At 41.3% G+C, this 16,631-nt stretch overlaps 1 protein-coding gene across 7 annotated transcripts in view; it reads left to right on the top strand.

The window, feature by feature from the left end:
• ZFYVE28 (zinc finger FYVE-type containing 28) overlaps positions 1-16,631 on the top strand; it is a 299,046-nt gene that overhangs the window by 273,789 nt on the left and 8,626 nt on the right. For all 7 annotated transcript variants that reach the window (XM_045018917.1, XM_045018912.1, XM_045018913.1 and 4 more), the window contains 2 exons: positions 677-793; positions 2,274-2,378. In XM_045018917.1, coding sequence (XP_044874852.1) covers positions 677-793; positions 2,274-2,378 — 222 coding nt within the window. The remainder of the gene's footprint in view (positions 1-676; positions 794-2,273; positions 2,379-16,631) is intronic.

The following is a 16,631-nucleotide window of genomic DNA, read 5'->3' on the forward strand; positions in this document are numbered from 1 at the left end:
ATTTTATTCATCTTTCTCTCTTTGTGTCTCTGTTATGAAATTAGGGTGTGCACGGAAATATAGGATGTAGCACTGACTAGATAAGATGTAGCTGCAGGATTGTAATTTAGGGCCTTACCCTGCAAACAGCTATTGCAGGGGCAGGTGTCTGCCTGTACAGAGCAGCTTGCAGGACTGGTATTTGGGGGCTGCTGAAACCTGCAGTTAAGGAGGAGCTTGGTTATGCAGGTACTTCATCCTCACAGAGTTCCCTCTTCCCTGTGCTGTCCCAAGACTCCAATGGAAGAAATTCCTGAAGGGAATTTGGTAATAGTAGCCCTTGTATCATAACTTGTATCTTGTAACTTATCATAGCTTTTTCTAGCTCTGTAACAATGTAATTCGTATTTAAAGAATCTCAGAATGTTGTTATGACAAAAGAACACTACAGATATTGCATATCAGATTACAAGTACTATAGGGACAAAAAAGTCTTGACTGTTGTAGTTGAATCTAATTTCTTTTAAAAATAAAATTTTCAACTATAATCTTAATTTTATAACCAATATGAACTATAAGTGTTCCCTGTTCTTTTTAAACATCAAATCATTAACAGCAGCATTGTACATACTTAGAGGATGATTATTTTTTTTGTGGTGTTCAAATAATGGCGTTACCCATTTCCACTGGCTGCTAGGTGTGGCTGACCAGCTGCAGACAAACTATGCCAGTGATTTACGAAGCATCTTAAAGACCTTATTTGAAGTGATGGCAACCAAACCCGAAACAGAGGACAAGGAAAAGCAAAAGAAAGGTGAACATAATAAAGTACATTTTCTCTGTTGCGCCTTTCAGTTGTGCATAGGTCTTTAAAATATTTGGCAGGAGATTTGTCTTTTGTTCCTGTGAAATAACTCTCAGCTCTTCTACAGAGCTATTATACAGTCATTTAACCCTTGGTAAAATGAGATCATAGATATGGTATGTAAATGGGATGTAGTCAGTGGAAATATACATACATGTTAGTATGTCTTGCAGCAAAAGTCAAAAGACCTAGTCTCCAGAGTGCTTCTGCCCATTTGCTTACTGATACAAGGAAAGGAATAGTCTTTTCTGTGTGGTTGTAATAAGATATGTACAGGGCTTGCACTTGATTGCCCATGGTGTTTTATGGCCTATGTGAAATAATACATCTTCTAGTCATATAGGCTGGCAAAGCAGGGAAGATATTTTAAGTTAAAAATTAAGATAATGATGTGTAAAAATGACAAACTGTCAAATGATGAAACAATTTGTAAAAAAAAAAAAAGAGAATTCTGGCTTCACTTGTAAAAATGGCATATAAATCAAGGAATGCCAAGTAGATCTGCAAAGTGGGAAAATTCCCAGTTATGAAACACTATTGAATTAAGCAGACAAAAATGGCCAGAAATGGAGCAGGAGCCAGCAAGAGATTCAGATGTTATCAGGCTTTCCTCAGTTACCACTTTGATTCTTTCTTGTCCAGGGAATGAACAAGGTCTGCTGAATGTTTGCCTTTTTTTTAAAAAATAATAATTGCCCAATTAAGGCTATTTTTTCTTCCCTTTAAAAAAAGCCAAGTTGTCCCAATAAGATATGGTTAAATAAGTCCCTTGTTACAGATTGTTAACTAGACCTATTGAGTGTCTGAAACCAGGCAGGGCTCTTGGGTTTTCCCTTTGATTTCTCTCTCATAATTAGAGAGTCTCCAATTTTCCCTTCTCCTTATTTTGTTCAAAAAATGTTTTTAAGGATTTCTTACTGAGGGGCTTACCTCTAAATTCACACGTCATGAATTAAGGGTATTTCTGATAAATGTAGTTTACCAAGACCAGGCTGATTTTTTTGGGAGTGATCAACACCCCACAGATAACACAGTTATTCAGTTAGGAATGTCTGTATTGTATTTGTGGGTGTGAATGGTCACTCCTGTAGACATTCTCATGCTAGCTGTACTCTAGATAGTTCACCAAAAATAGCTGTGAAGATGCAGAGCTGCAGGCTTCAGCATGGGCTGCATAAGCCCATCTGACCACCCCTGGGTACGTACTTGCTTGTGCAGCTGGTGCTGATGCCCACACCATGACATCCTCATTTTTTTATTTAGAGAGCTAGCATGGGTAGGTTTACATGAGCTACAAATCACACAGCCTGCTGCAATGTAGATGTACCCTAAGTGTGTCTGGGGCCTCTCAATATCTTTGTTGCGGTGTTGGTAGAAGACTACAAAAAAAAAGATATGCTATCACAATCTAATATATGATGTTTTTCAGTTAATCAGGGTTTAAGGAATGCAGCACTGGAAGATTGTGCTTTATGCCAGGAAACGATATCGTCTTCAGAACTTGCAGCAAAGGCCAGAGATGGGGACTTCGAAGGTATTTTAACATTTCTGAGAATTAAAATAAGGGCTGTTGGTGGGTAAAGTGGGAAACTGAGTCACAAGTTCACTCAATCTAGGCTTTATCAATTTTCACCTTTATTTATACTATTTCAGACCAAAATATTGTCACTGAACATACATTTATGCCAGACAAATGATAACAGAAGAGAGGAAATTGGTAAAGGGCCCAAGTTACCACGTTCTGGAGCACCAGGAAGGCCTTACACCTTCCATGATGGTTGCCACCTCCTTTGATCTCTTGGTCTGATCCTTCAGTCTGTTCCTTGGGTTTCTGGTCCGGTGTTTCTCTGAATTGGGTCTTGTTGACTTGGGATCATTTATACATTACCACATTGCAGATAACTTAACCTTTTTCCAGTCATCTTGGTAATCACAATCGGCTACTGCAATCACATTAACCCTTTGGGGTTTAGGTAACTCAAAGCTTACCTAAAATTACATATGTGCAAGCTTCAATTACCCAACTTCTGCATTTATTTATTTTTTTGTTTATGTAGTTTCTATGTCATGTTGTTTTGTGTCATCCTGCCCATGGGTTTTCCCAGTAAAAGACTTATTGTTGTTACAGGTTTGTGTGTTTTTACCTTAAAACTTTCAAATTCAATATGTGTATATTATCCTATCCTACCCCTTAATCTATTCAAGAGTAATTATGGAAAACACAATGACCCTTTTCTGTCAACATTTCTTATCTTCTTTAAATATGGGTTTTCAAAGGCCTTTTTCACTCAAAGTCCAGTTTTGCTTGTGTATCATTATAAAAAACCCACTTCATTAGAATTTTTCCTGTGAATGCATTTTGAGGACTGTCTCAACTTTAGGGTCTTGATATTTAGTTGCTTTTAATGGTACCCCAACAACACTGACTTAGGTACAAAAGTTACTGATTAGGACTAAAAGAAAGTTGATTAAAAGTGTGGCTCTTCTCTGAAAAGTGACTAAAAATGGCATCATGGGATTCCAGGGGGTCATGACTCCAGTTGGAATATGCTCAGTTTACCATCTATATCCTTTTTTTATAACTGACAGACTTGCAAAACTCCACCTGAGATCTGAAAATCATGTATGTACAGTATGTATATCTGTGTAAGTATAGAGATATACTGTATATAGTGAATGCATAATTATATGGTGTGTAAGCTTATATGGCATGTGTGTCAGTTTACTGCATTACTAATAAGACAAAAACCACAAATGATTTATATAGATCATTCCAAATTAACAGCATACCTCACCATTATGCATTTTTATAAAACCCACATAATTTTTCAGAAGTGTTCTAGGAATGTCTGAGAATTTTTTAAAAAAATGTTATTGATATTCTTTTTGTATCCCTCATTATATAAAGACAGTATAAGCCTTAGCATCAGAAATCAAGCTGTACTTCCTAGGAGGGAGAGATTATTCCGAATTTACATAAACCGGTTTAGCAAAACAGATTGTATAAAATCGAGTGCGCGCGTCCACACTAAACACATTAAATCAGTGGTGTGCATCCACGGTCTGAGGCTAGCGTCGATTTCTGGAGCGTTGCACTGTGGGTAGCTATTCCGTAGCTATCCCATAGTTCCCGCAGCCTCCCCCGCCCCTTGGAATTTCCGGGTTGAGATCCCAGTGCCTGATGGGGCAAAAATCATTGTCGCGGGTGGTTCTGGGTAAATGTCGTCAGTCACTCCTTCCTCTGGGAAAGCAACGGCAGACAAGCATTTCGCACCTTTTTTCCCTGGATTGCCCTGGCAGACGCCATAGCATGGCAATCATGGAGCCTGTTTTGCCTTTTGTGACTGTCACTGTATGTGTACTAGATGCCGCTGACAGAGGCGATTCAGCAGCGCTACACAGCAGCATGCATTTGCTTTTGCATGACAGCAGAGATGGTTATCAGCCATACTGTACCATCTATCATGCCATAAATTGGCAATAAGATGATCATGGTTACCAGTCCTTTTGCACTGCACCATCTGCTGTTGTCATAAGTGCCCCTGGCTGAGATCAGCCGGGGGCGCAAAAGCCAAAATTGGGAATGACTCCCCGAGTCAATCCCTCCTTTTTGGTATCTAAAAATAGAATCAGTCCTGCCTAGAATGTGGGGCAAGTGTACTAGAGAACCAGTGTATCATAGAACCAGAGAGCACAGCTGATCTGTGTCAGATCCCACAGAAATTATGAGCTGTATGCTATTCACAGGGGGTCCTCCTGCAACAACCCCACCTGTTGATTCCGTTCTCCCCCAGCCTTCCTGGGCTACCGTAGCAGTGTCCCCCCACTTGTGTGATGAAGTAATAAAGAATGCAGGAATAAGACACAGTGACTTGTTAGTGAGAAATGAGTGGAAGGCAGCCTCCAGCTGCTATGACAGGACATTAAGCAGTGTGGGGGAGAGGAGCCCAGCATCCCATTGCTAGTCCAGGGACAATTAATTCTTTTCTTTACACATGAAGGGCGGGGGCTGATGGAGCATGGTCCATGCTGGAGCTCTTTTTTTATTTTGATTTTTAACTGCATCGCCACACGTGCTGATCGGAGCTCCACGCTGGGCAAACAGGAAATATTCAAAAGTTCGCGGGGCTTTTCCTGTCTACCTGGCCACTGCATCCGAGTTCAGATTGCTGTCCAGAGCGGTCAGTGGTGCACTGTGGGATACCACCCGGAGGCCAATACCGTCGATCTGCGGCCACACTAACCCTAATCCGATATGGTAATTCCGATACTAGCGCTACTCCTCTCGTTAGGGAGGAGTACAGAAATCGATTTAAAGAGCCCTTTATATCGATATAAATGGCCTCTTAGTGTGGACGGGTGTGGCGTTAAATCGGTTTTATACTCCTTAAACCGGTTTAAATGTGTAGTGTAGACCAGGCCTCAGATCAGGGGTCGGCAACCTTTCAGAAGTGGTGTGCCGAGTCTTCATTTATTCACTCTAATTTAAGGGTTTGCGTGCCAGTAATACATTTTAATGTTTTTAGAAGGTCTCTTTCTATAAGTCTATAATATATAACTAAACTTTTGTTGTATATAAAGTAAATAAGGTTTGTAAAATGTTTAAGAAGCTTCATTTAAAATTAAATTAAAATGCAGAGCCCCTGGACTGGAGGCCAGGTCCCGGGCAGTGTGAGTGCCACTGAAAATCAGCTTGTGTACTGCCTTCGGCACACGTGCCATAGGTTGCCTACCCCTGTCTTAGATCATTTTTAGAGGTTTCTAAAATAACTTGTATTTTGAAGTCTGATCTTTTGGGGCTAATTGCAAGTGCTGCATCCCACTGGGAATCTGGCAACCTCTTATTCTCAGTGATATTCAACTGATAGGAAGTTCTCAGTTTTCAAAAGTGTCATCTAGTAATTTTTGGTCCCAAACTTCAGATGCCTTGAAAGGTCAACCAAGCCCTTTTAAGATCTCTCAAGTTGAACTAAAACTGAAGCTTCCACTTCTGAAAATGCAGGCCCCTATTTCTATGCTGTTAGAAATGGGACTTAATCACAACATTCAGATCAGGATTCAAGCATCCAAGAAGTTCCTATCTCCAATTTTGATTTAGGTATATAGATACAGGTATGGAGCCAACCACATAGTTTGAGTCTGTATCTGAACTTCCTTAAAATTCAGTGGTGGCTGAATCTGAATTTGATTGGTTCTGAGGTGTATATACTTAGCTTTACATGGAACACCACATACAGAAAAACACATTTTTAAATATTCTATACCAGTGGTTCCCAAACTTGTTCCGCTGCTTGTGCAGGGAAAACCCCTGGCGGGCCTAGCCAGTTTGTGTACCTGCTGCATCCGCAGGTTTGGCTGATTGCAGCTTCCAGTGGCTGCAATTCGCTGCTCCAAGCCAATGGGAGATGCTGGAAGCGGCAGCCAGTACGTCCTTCGTTGCTATATATGTATAAACCATAGTTTTGTGCTTATATACACACTATTCATTGCTGCTATCCTTTCATTTCAAACTGCAGGCAAAAAGATTTCAAATGTAATCTCCTCATTTGAACAGCAGTGCTAATGCCGCTAACGAAGTGCAATGTAGAAATATTAAAGCTTGTGGTAGGGAACGGTGATGTCAGGGCAGATAAAGTGAAGAATTACTCAATAATTTAAATTTTCTATTGTGCCAGAATTGAGAGTGTGACAGAAGGAACAATAAAAAGCACTCAGATCATTCCACATAAAAACAAAGCTTCTAATAAAATACATGCTAGATACAGACAATAACAGACTAGAATGCAATAGCTTACTCTCTTTCCCCTAAATTCACACTTCTGTAGTTTCAAAGCTAATGTTGCCACTGTGGGTGAGTCCAGCATGTTTGAAAATGTGGGGCTCTGGCTAGACTCAATCAATCACTTTGCAAGCATTTCAACGGGTGGGATCTAGATTTTACTTGGCCCTACTGTATATGAAAAGCAGCCTGCATCTGTTCCAGCCCAGCTCCTTTTCCACTTATGACTAGGTCCATGTACTCATGACACACCCTCCTCAGCCACTTTTTTTTTTTTGCTTGCTGCTCTCCAATCTCACCAGTTTGTAGGTCTTCTCAGCCTTTGGTAATCTCCTCTACATGGACAAGGAAGCCAGGAGCTGGATCAAAAGTGTAACTTTGGGAGTAGATGACACCTCGTGAATTTACTTTGTCAAGAACAAGTTATGCCAAACCAATAGCATTTCCTTCTTTGACAGGGTTCCTGGCCTAGTGGATGGAGGGGAGGGAAGCAGTAGATGTGATATAACTTGATTTTAGTAAGGCTTTTGACACGGTCCTACATGACATTCTCAGAAGCAAACTAGGGAAATGTGGCCTAGATGAAATTACTATAAGGTGAGTGCACAACTGGTTGAGTGACCATACTCAAAGGGTAATTATCAATGGTTTGCTATCAGACTGGGTGGGTGTATCTAGTGGCATCCTACAGCGGTCAGTACTGGTTCCAGTACTATTCGATATTCTCATTAATGACTTGAATAATGGAGTTCAGAGTATATTTATAAAATTTGCAGATGACACCAAGCTGGGCATGGGTTGCAAGCACTTTGGAAGACAGGATTAGAATGCAAAACAACCTTGACAAATTAGACAATTGGTCTTAATGCAAAGAGATGAAATTCAATAAAGACAAGTGCAAAATACTACACTTGGAAAAGAAAAATTAAATGCACAACTACAAAATTGAGAATAACTGGCTAGGGAGCAGAACTGGAGAAAAGTATGTATGTGGGGTTATAGTGGATCACACATTGAATATGAGTCAAAAATGAGTTGCAGCTGTAAAAAGGCTAATATCACTCTGGAGTGTATTAATAGGAGTGACCTATGTAAAACACGAGAGGTAATTGTCCTTCTTTACTAGGCACTGGTGAGGTTTCAGCTGGAGTGCTGTGCAGTTATGGGCATGACACTTTAGGGAAGATGTGGATACATTGGAGAAAGTTCTGAGGAGAGCAACAAAAATTATAAAAAGAACAGGAGTACTTGTGGCACCTTAGAGACTAACACATTTATTTGAGCATAAGCTTTCGTGGGCTACAGCCCACTTCTTCAGATGGATGGAATGAAACATATAGTGAGGAGATCTATATACACATACAGAGAGCATGGAAAGGTGGGAGTTGCCCTACCAACTCTAAGAGGCCAATTCAGTAAGGAAAAAAAAACTTTTGAAGTGATAATCAAGATAGCCCAGTACAGACAGTTTGATAAGAAGTGTGAGAATACTTACCAGGGGAGATCGATTCAATGTTTATAATGGCTCAGCCATTCCCAGTCCCTATTTAAACCTAAGGTGATTGTATCTAGTTTGCATATCAATTCCAGCTCAGCAGTTTCTCCTTGGAGTCTGTTTTTGAAGCTTTTCTGTTGCAAAATTGCCACCCGCAGGTCTGTCATTGAATGACCAGACAGGTTAAAGTGCTCTCCTACTGGTTTTTGAGTGTTATGATTCCTGATGTCAGATTTGTGTCCATTTATTCTTTTGCATAGAGACTGTCCGGTTTGGCCAATGTACATGGCAGAGGGGCATTGCTCGCACATGATGGCATATATCACATTGGTAGATGTGCAGGTGAATGAGCCCCTGATGGTATGGCTGATGTGATTAGGTCCTATGATGATGTCACTTGAATAGATATGTGGACAGAGTTGGCATCGGGCTTTGTTGCAAGGGTAGGTTCCTGGGTTAGTGTTTTTGTTCAGTGATGTGTGGTTGCTGGTGAGTATTTGCTTCAGGTTGGGGCGTTGTCTGTAAGCGACATTTCTGGTCATTCAATGACAGACCTGCGGGTGGCAATTTTGCAACAGAAAAGCTTCAAAAACAGACTCCAAGGAGAAACTGCTGAGCTGGAATTGATATGCAAACTAGATACAATCACCTTAGGTTTAAATAGGGACTGGGAATGGCTGAGCCATTACAAACATTGAATCTATCTCCCCTTGTAAGTATTCTCACACTTCTTATCAAACTGTCTGTACTGGGCTATCTTGATTATCACTTCAAAAGTTTTTTTTTTCCTTACTTAATTGGCCTCTTAGAGTTGGTAGGGCAACTCCCACCTTTTCATGCTCTCTGTATGTGTATATAGATCTCCTCACTATATGTTCCATTCTGTGCATCCGAAGAAGTGGGTTCTAGCCCACGAAAGCTTATGCTCAAATAAATGTGTTAGTCTCTAAGGTGCCACAAGTACTCCTGTTCTTTTTGCGGATACAGACTAACACAGCTACCACTCTGAAACCAAAAATTATAAAAGATTTAGATAATCTGACCTATGAGGGAAGGTTTAAAAAAATGGGTATGTTTAATCGTGAGAAAAGAAGACTGAGGGGGGACCTGATACCAGTCTTCCAATATGTTAAGGGCTGATATTAAGAGGACAGTGGTCAATTGTTCTCCATGTCCAACAGGGGTAGTAGAAGAAGTAATGGGCTTAATCTGCAGCAAGGAAGAGTTAGGTTAGATATTAGGAAAATCTTTCTAACTAAAAGAGTGGCTAAATTCTGGAATAGGCTTCCGAGAGAGGTTGTGGAATCCCCCTAATTGGAGGTTTTTAAGAATAGGTTGTACAAACATCTGTCAGGGATGGTTTAGTTTTTACCTGGTCCTCCCTCAGTGTAAGGGGCTGGACAAGATGACCTCTGGAGATCTCTTCCAGCTCTGTGTTTCTATGATATTAGTAATTCTGTCTGGAGTAAGAGAGGAGCACAGACTGGGAACTGAGGGCAGCATTCTGGCTAGTTGTTTAGGTATGTGGGTCTGGCATGGGGGCCCTCTGCAGTCAGATGCTATAGGTCCCAATGAAACTTTGGCAGGGCAGTTCAGTCCTGACCTGTAACATTCTCTGCTACTTCTAGAGCTAGACCTCCTCCTCCTCATTAAAAACTATTGATTCTATGAGAATTTTGTGATGATTATTTTTGATCACTCACAAAAAGGCACATTCCCTGCCCCAAAAGAACATGAAATCTATCCTGTGATATGGATGATAGAAGTATGCTAGAGCCTTCTATCTCTAGCATACTAGAGATTTATGATGATTTAGTTGGGTTTGGTCCTGCTTTGAGCAGGGGGTTGGACTAGATGACCTCCTAAGGTCCCTTCCAACCTGAGATTCTATGATTCTATGACTAGAATGATATCACTAATCTCCTCCTCATTTGTGCTTTAATCAGGATTTGAACACCTAGCATTTTAGGAGTCTGATCCAGCTTCCAGCGAAGTTAGTGTAAAAATAACACTGATGTGTGATAGGGCCAGATCCTTTGCTAGTGTAAATCAGTGCAGCTCCATTGACTTCATTGACTGTGTCTGCCTCAGTCACTCTGTCTTGGTGGCTACAGTTTTCCTCAGTTCATCTAAAGCAATGGGACTGTATCACAAAACCGGAAGGGAAGGGAAGCTTATCTTTTGCAACTGCTGGAAAAAGAGGAAATTAAATTATATGGACAAGATGAGTGGGAAAGCCATAGATCTCAGTTAACTAAATATGGGCTTGTTGGGGTCTAAAATTCATCCTTTCTAGTCAAGAATAATGAAAAAACGGTTTAAGCAAAGAAAAGAAACTTCATTTTTCTCACCATTTTAGATGGACTTGACAGGGCCACTGGTTCCACCGTGATGGGAGCCATATAAGTAGATGGCCATTGGTAAAGTAGAGCTCTAGGCAAGTGTAACCCACACACCTCCTGGGTGTCGTGTCCTGTCCCATATAGGAGCACTGAGACCACTTAGAGAGAGACATTAATGAGTTTGCTCTACAGCTTTAGCTAAGAACTATATGGCTTTTAGCTCATGCAGTAGAGGCTCATGCATTTAGTTCCTGAGGTCCCAGGTTTAATCCTGCCTACTAACGACCGACCGGGGTCTGTCAGTGTTACATAAGCCCATCAAGAGTTAGATAAAGAAAGGTAGTTCCTAAAGTCAAAGCTCAACACATTCTGATAATCAGTAATTTTGCTCCTAATTTGTTCACATACTGGACTTTCCCCAGTGTTATCTTTGGTAATGAGACTGCTTATGCCAAGACAGTCATTCTAGCCTTGCATTCTCTGGCTTCCAGAATGACACACACACAACAACCAGACTGAAAAAATAGGTCCTGCCAGCCTTAAACTGGGACATTTAAATGACACCATGGAAGTTCCCCACTGCACAGATTATGGGAAGAACAGTTCCAGCATTAATTCAGGGTGTAAAGATTGAAGTATTTTTTGACTGTTTGGGAGTGGAGGCATAGGGGCCAGTAACGGACTATTGGTAAAAAGTTGCAGGACTTTCAAATACTCTCTAGGTTTAGAAAGTCTTAGCTCAATCTGCATGTGGAGTTAAAGCTGCCTGGCTTATACACAAGAACTGTACACACAAACCCCCGCCCCAAGCAATTCAGGCCCACATATCTACAGAAACAGGAGGTTATGCAAGTCAGTGAGGTGCTCAAAGTTGCCATTGTTGACATTAAATTATGCAGATTTTCTTCTGATATATGCCAGATGATATCAAATAGTTAAATGTTTCTGCTGTTCCACAATCATCCAACAGATGGCACCACAAACTGCAGTATAGTGTGACTCTCACATGTCTGCCTCCTCCCAGTGAATTCATCCTGAAGGCCATTGTTGGGATTGCACCAGTCAATGATACTCTTGTGTGTGTAGCATTTCTACACTTCCAATCACTTCTCTTTTTTTTTTTAAATTCATGTTTCCACATAAAGTGAACAAACTTACAGAAAATGAGCATATCTGTAACCCCTGGCTCCTGCTCTCACCAAAGAGCACAAACACCTTTCACACTGAAAAAGTTCACCAGACTACCTAACAGGAAAGAAATCTCCAAATATTTCTAATTAATTCCCATCTACAATCAGACAGTACTCCCTTGCAAATGGTGCCCAAATATACAAGATTACTTTCAATCAGTAAAGATGAATAAATAGATCTAAAATTCCACTAGTGGCTCTAGTCTCAGATGATGATGATGAACCACTCTCAATTTTTTCAGATTTCTCATTCTGACTCTGTTTTAAATCCACCAGCTGGTATGGATCATAAAACAAATATGAATTTTTATTACAAACCACCTGACATTGGTAAGGGTAGATGACTTAGAAACATAGTGACTTTGTGAAGGTGAAATGCAATAAACTCTGGATTATTTCGTGTCTCACTACAAAAATCTTTGCAAACGCACAGCTAAGATTGAGATATATTTGTCTTCTAGAAAAAAGTATCCTAAGCACATTAGGAAAATGTTATACAGCATTAAGAAAACTTATACATGAGATTAAAGTTAGTAAAAATCTGTTTGAGTTTTAGTATGAACCTTAACTCTGCATAGACAATCACTATGCTCTTGAATGAACTTGCACAGAAAATGATGGAAGACAAAAACACCATATCATCCGTGAGTGAACACTTTTCATAAAGCACTCAATCCATATTTGACCTCTCAGTTCTTGTCCTCAAACAAAACCTGCACATCACCTTCAAAAGACGGGGAACTTAAATTCATTACTCTGCTAGACACTAAAAAACGGGGACTCAACAGAGACACTGGTTTTATGACTCATTACAACAATTTGTAACACACCTCACTGCCTGCTAACCCTTAATTGCCCACTTCATTTTACAGCATGTGTGAGCCCCTTACACTTAACAATCTGTCCCAATTTGTATTTAGTTCAGACACTGGTTACCGTCCCTAGACCTGAAGAAAAGCTCCAGGAAGCTTGAAAGCTTGTACCTTCCACCACCAGAAGTTGGTCCAGTAAAAGATATTACCTCACATACCTTGTCATACTCTTCACTAGATTTTTTTATAACAGGCTCTTTTAGTGCTTGTCTGTACTAGGAATTTTTTAATCTGTAATTCCCAATAAATGCAGGTCTCTTGGCAGCATCACTGGAAGCTGCAGTGTAGAGTGCAGAGACTGGCTTGGGTATTGTTAGTACTGTGATGTCTAACCTTAGGCAACTTAGCAAGTTTTGTCTGTACTACAGTTTCCGCTGGTGCTACCACCAGTGGAGCCTTACTCATTGGGAATTATGGATCTGAACAGTTCTCATGTAGGCAAGGTCCTGGAGTTATGGGCAGACAGAGAGAAAGTTAGATTAATCTCTGTCATAAAAATAAGCATGAGATTTCAAATCAAAAGACTTTCTGGAGGAAAGATGGATGTGTCATGCAGCTATTTGTGCTGTTTAAAGATAGATTTGTCATAGCCCTTCAGATACAACTTCTATTCCAGACATAACATGTTTGCTGTGAATTTCCAGGGTAATCATGTGAAAGCATCTGTTTGTACCATGTAACAGTACACTAATTTTTCCCTTCTGATCCCACTCCCGTTCCTATAACACCACCTTATCATAACTCCAGGCTTAGTGTAGGTGTCATGAATGCCAGCATAAATAGCTGTTTGTGCCATATATTTGCATCTGTTTGTGACACATAACATAATTTCTCTTCCCTCTCCCTATTTTGCCTAGTCATAACTCCACGCTCCTCTCTAACATGCAGAGTTAACCATATCTAGTATCCTTCAGCCCAGGTCTTAAACCCTAATTCCCATAGCCATGGGAAACCGCACACTAGAGTATTTGCGGAATATAGTATCTAATAATAGTTAAACCAGAATTCGTTGTCAGCCTGATGTGAACAACCAATGTTCCTGTTGTTCTCTATATGCCTATAGCTGCTCTGGTCTTTATAATGATGACCAACAGCATTTTGTAAACGAAATCAGTTAAATTGTTGCAAAACTCTTCCTTAGTCAGCAGCTTTACCTGAATCATGAGACAGAGCTCCACACATTACCTGTTAAGACTCCCAGTTTCCCTAGGAGAATCCTGATTTCAAGTGCCTTCTCCTGGCTTCCAGAGTGGCTGCTTGAATCTCTGGTTTTCCAGGTAGTAAGCTGAACTGCCCAGCATATAGGGCCTGAAATCTTCCCTCTGGCAAGATCAAGAACTTACTCCACAAAGCTGCTGCTCAGCAGTACAGAGAGCCCAACAGCAGGGGGAGCAGCACACTGCCATCCACAGCAGGAGGAAGACAGTAAACCCTCTGCAGCAGGCTGGGAAGGGAACTACATTCTAGATCCCAGGACCAAGATATACTCCTTGGAGGGTGGGGGGAAGAGAGGAGAAGTAAACCCCCCTCGCCCCTCCAGAACTTAGGGGAAAAGTTTCTACTGCTTCTGGGGAGCCAGAGAAAGTAGGGGACAAGACAGAGGAAACTTGAGGGAAAAAGGGGGAAGCCAGACAAAGGAATCTTAAGGGATGATTAAGAGAGAGAGGGAGAGAGGTGGTAAACTCAAGGAGGGGATTGTTGGATCTGGTCCTGGGGTTTATGCAAATGAGGCAACATGTAATCATCAAATATACAAATTAGTGCAGATTCTCTGGGGAGAGGATGAAAGAATAAACATGTGATTGATGTTTAGTCACGTTGTTTAATGCACTACGACAGAGGTTTTCAACCTTTTTTTCATTTGCGGACCCCTACAAAATTTTGAATGGAGGTGTGACCCCTTTGGAAATATTAGACATAGTCTGCGGACCCCAGGAGTCCGCGCACCGCAGATTGAAAACCACTGTTCTATGGTACAAAAACCTTTCACGGACCCCTTAGGCACAGTCTGCAGATCCCAGCGGTCCCCTGCTTGGAAACCACTCCACTACAGGAAGTTGCTCAGATACTACAGTGATGCGTGCTGCATAAAAGCCTACATAGAGTAGAATAGTGTATTTCATTATTTGTATAAAACCTCCACATTTCCGGACTCTCAGCTTTTAATAGGTCTGGTTTCATGTTATGCAACAATAACTTGGTCTGACTTAAGTCCAGGGAACCTGCAAGGAGAATCACATCTTATCCAGTTGGAGTCTTCATCCTTTGTATCCCTATTTTATAGGTCTGATCTGTATTGTCTGCATGTTATTTAGATTGTGGGTTCTTTGGGGCTTTTTCTGTTTGTACAGAAACGTAGTCCTGTGGTTGCTATGAAGTTCTGCTGCCGTGTGGCACCACAATAAAACAACTTTCCCACAGTTTCTAAATACCAACATATTGATTGATTATTTTTTTTTACTCTGCAAAAAGATTAGAACTTTACTGTGCCCCAGAAATGCATTGAGAGACAGTTCCTTAGACAGATTGATATTGAAATTCTGATTTTTATGTGATTCCAGATTTTGAAGCACCGGGCAAGAGAGAGATGGTTTCAGTCCAAACATGTGCTACCAAAATAATAGTCTGGAGTGGCTGAACTCTTTGAGGGTGTGTCTACAATGCAAGTGAAGGTGTGATTGTATTATGGGTAGGCAAACCTGTGCTAGCTTTAATCTAGATAACACGGGTAACAATAGCAGTGTAGACGTGGTGTCACAGTCTTCAGAACAGGCTAGTAACCAGACTATAAAATCTCCAGGGACTCCGGATACATGTGCGAATTGCTAGCCCATGCCACCCCGTCTATGTTACTGTTGTCATCTACGCTAGCAAGATTAAGGCTAGCATGGGTAGGCCTACTCATGCTACAATCACACCTTCACTTAACTGAGAAAGGGAAGGAATATCTGGGTCTAATTGCCTTGGATGGCTTTTCAGGCACCAAAGATAAGAATTGGAGGGATTATATAAAAATGGCACAAGAGAAGTTGTGTTATGGACAAAAGGGCAGATTTTAAGGTAGGAGTGCAAGGGAGGGGAAAAGGTGATGGTACTTTCCAAACTTGGCAGGCATTACTGATGTCCCCAGAGTTCTCTAGTTGTCATGCCTGCAGCACAAGTATTTACCATGTTATTGCTTCCATAAGAAGAGTGAGAGCAAGATGATCAGACTTTTGTGCACTTGTGAGGGTAATGCACTGTGACATTTTGCAGTGGCGTAAGTTTCATATGTCACGGTAGAAACAGAACGTTTAAGGTTAGTTTGGGATAGGGTGACCAGACAGCAAATGTGAAAAATCGGGATAGGGGGTGAGAGATAATAGGAACCTATATAAGTTGTGCTTGGTGAAATCTGACGCACACAGGTCCAGCAGAGTTTCAGTAGGAGCTCTGTGTCAGTGGTTGTCTCTGAATATCCAGAACAGCACACAAGGTTCAATGTGGACCACCTTCTCTGGACAGTTCAGCCACAGTGTGTGTCTTGCCATGTGCTTAAGTACTTAGTGCTAAAGAGAGACGCTTGTCATTGTACTGGGAAGAAATCCACTAGAGCTAGCCTTGTTGGAGCCCTAACAATCTCCCAATTTGCCTTACTTTAAAGCCCCTCTCTCCCAGTTTCCTGCAACGCAGCCCACTCTTCCCAGCTGAGTGGACTCAGCCTTTCTGGAACAGGTGGGCATTATTCCTTGGCCAGAGCAGTCATTGCTGTGATATGAGGCACTTCTTCCCTCCAGGGACTGGATGTTTTGTTTCCACAACATTCTCATAAGTGAGAGACCAGGACGGGAAACTGAACCCAACCTCCTGTTTGTCAGAAGACAGCATGAGCATAAGTCCCTTTGACAAGCTAGAGGCAGGCTGCCCTTATGTAAACTGCCATTTGTCCTCAGACTTTGAGTCTTCGTTATGTAGATAGCGGGCCGATCTGTTCACTTTCTCCAGCAGTTGGGCCAGAAGCAGAACACATCATCCAAATCCTCCAAAGTCAGGGGGAGTCTGGAGCCAGGTCCAAACTGAGTAACTCAGGAGCCTCTCTACTACTGCTGTGTGCCAGGGAGATGTTATCC

Source organism: Mauremys mutica, chromosome 5 (genome assembly GCF_020497125.1).
Source record: "Mauremys mutica isolate MM-2020 ecotype Southern chromosome 5, ASM2049712v1, whole genome shotgun sequence".
NCBI classification, from domain to species: domain Eukaryota; kingdom Metazoa; phylum Chordata; order Testudines; family Geoemydidae; genus Mauremys; species Mauremys mutica.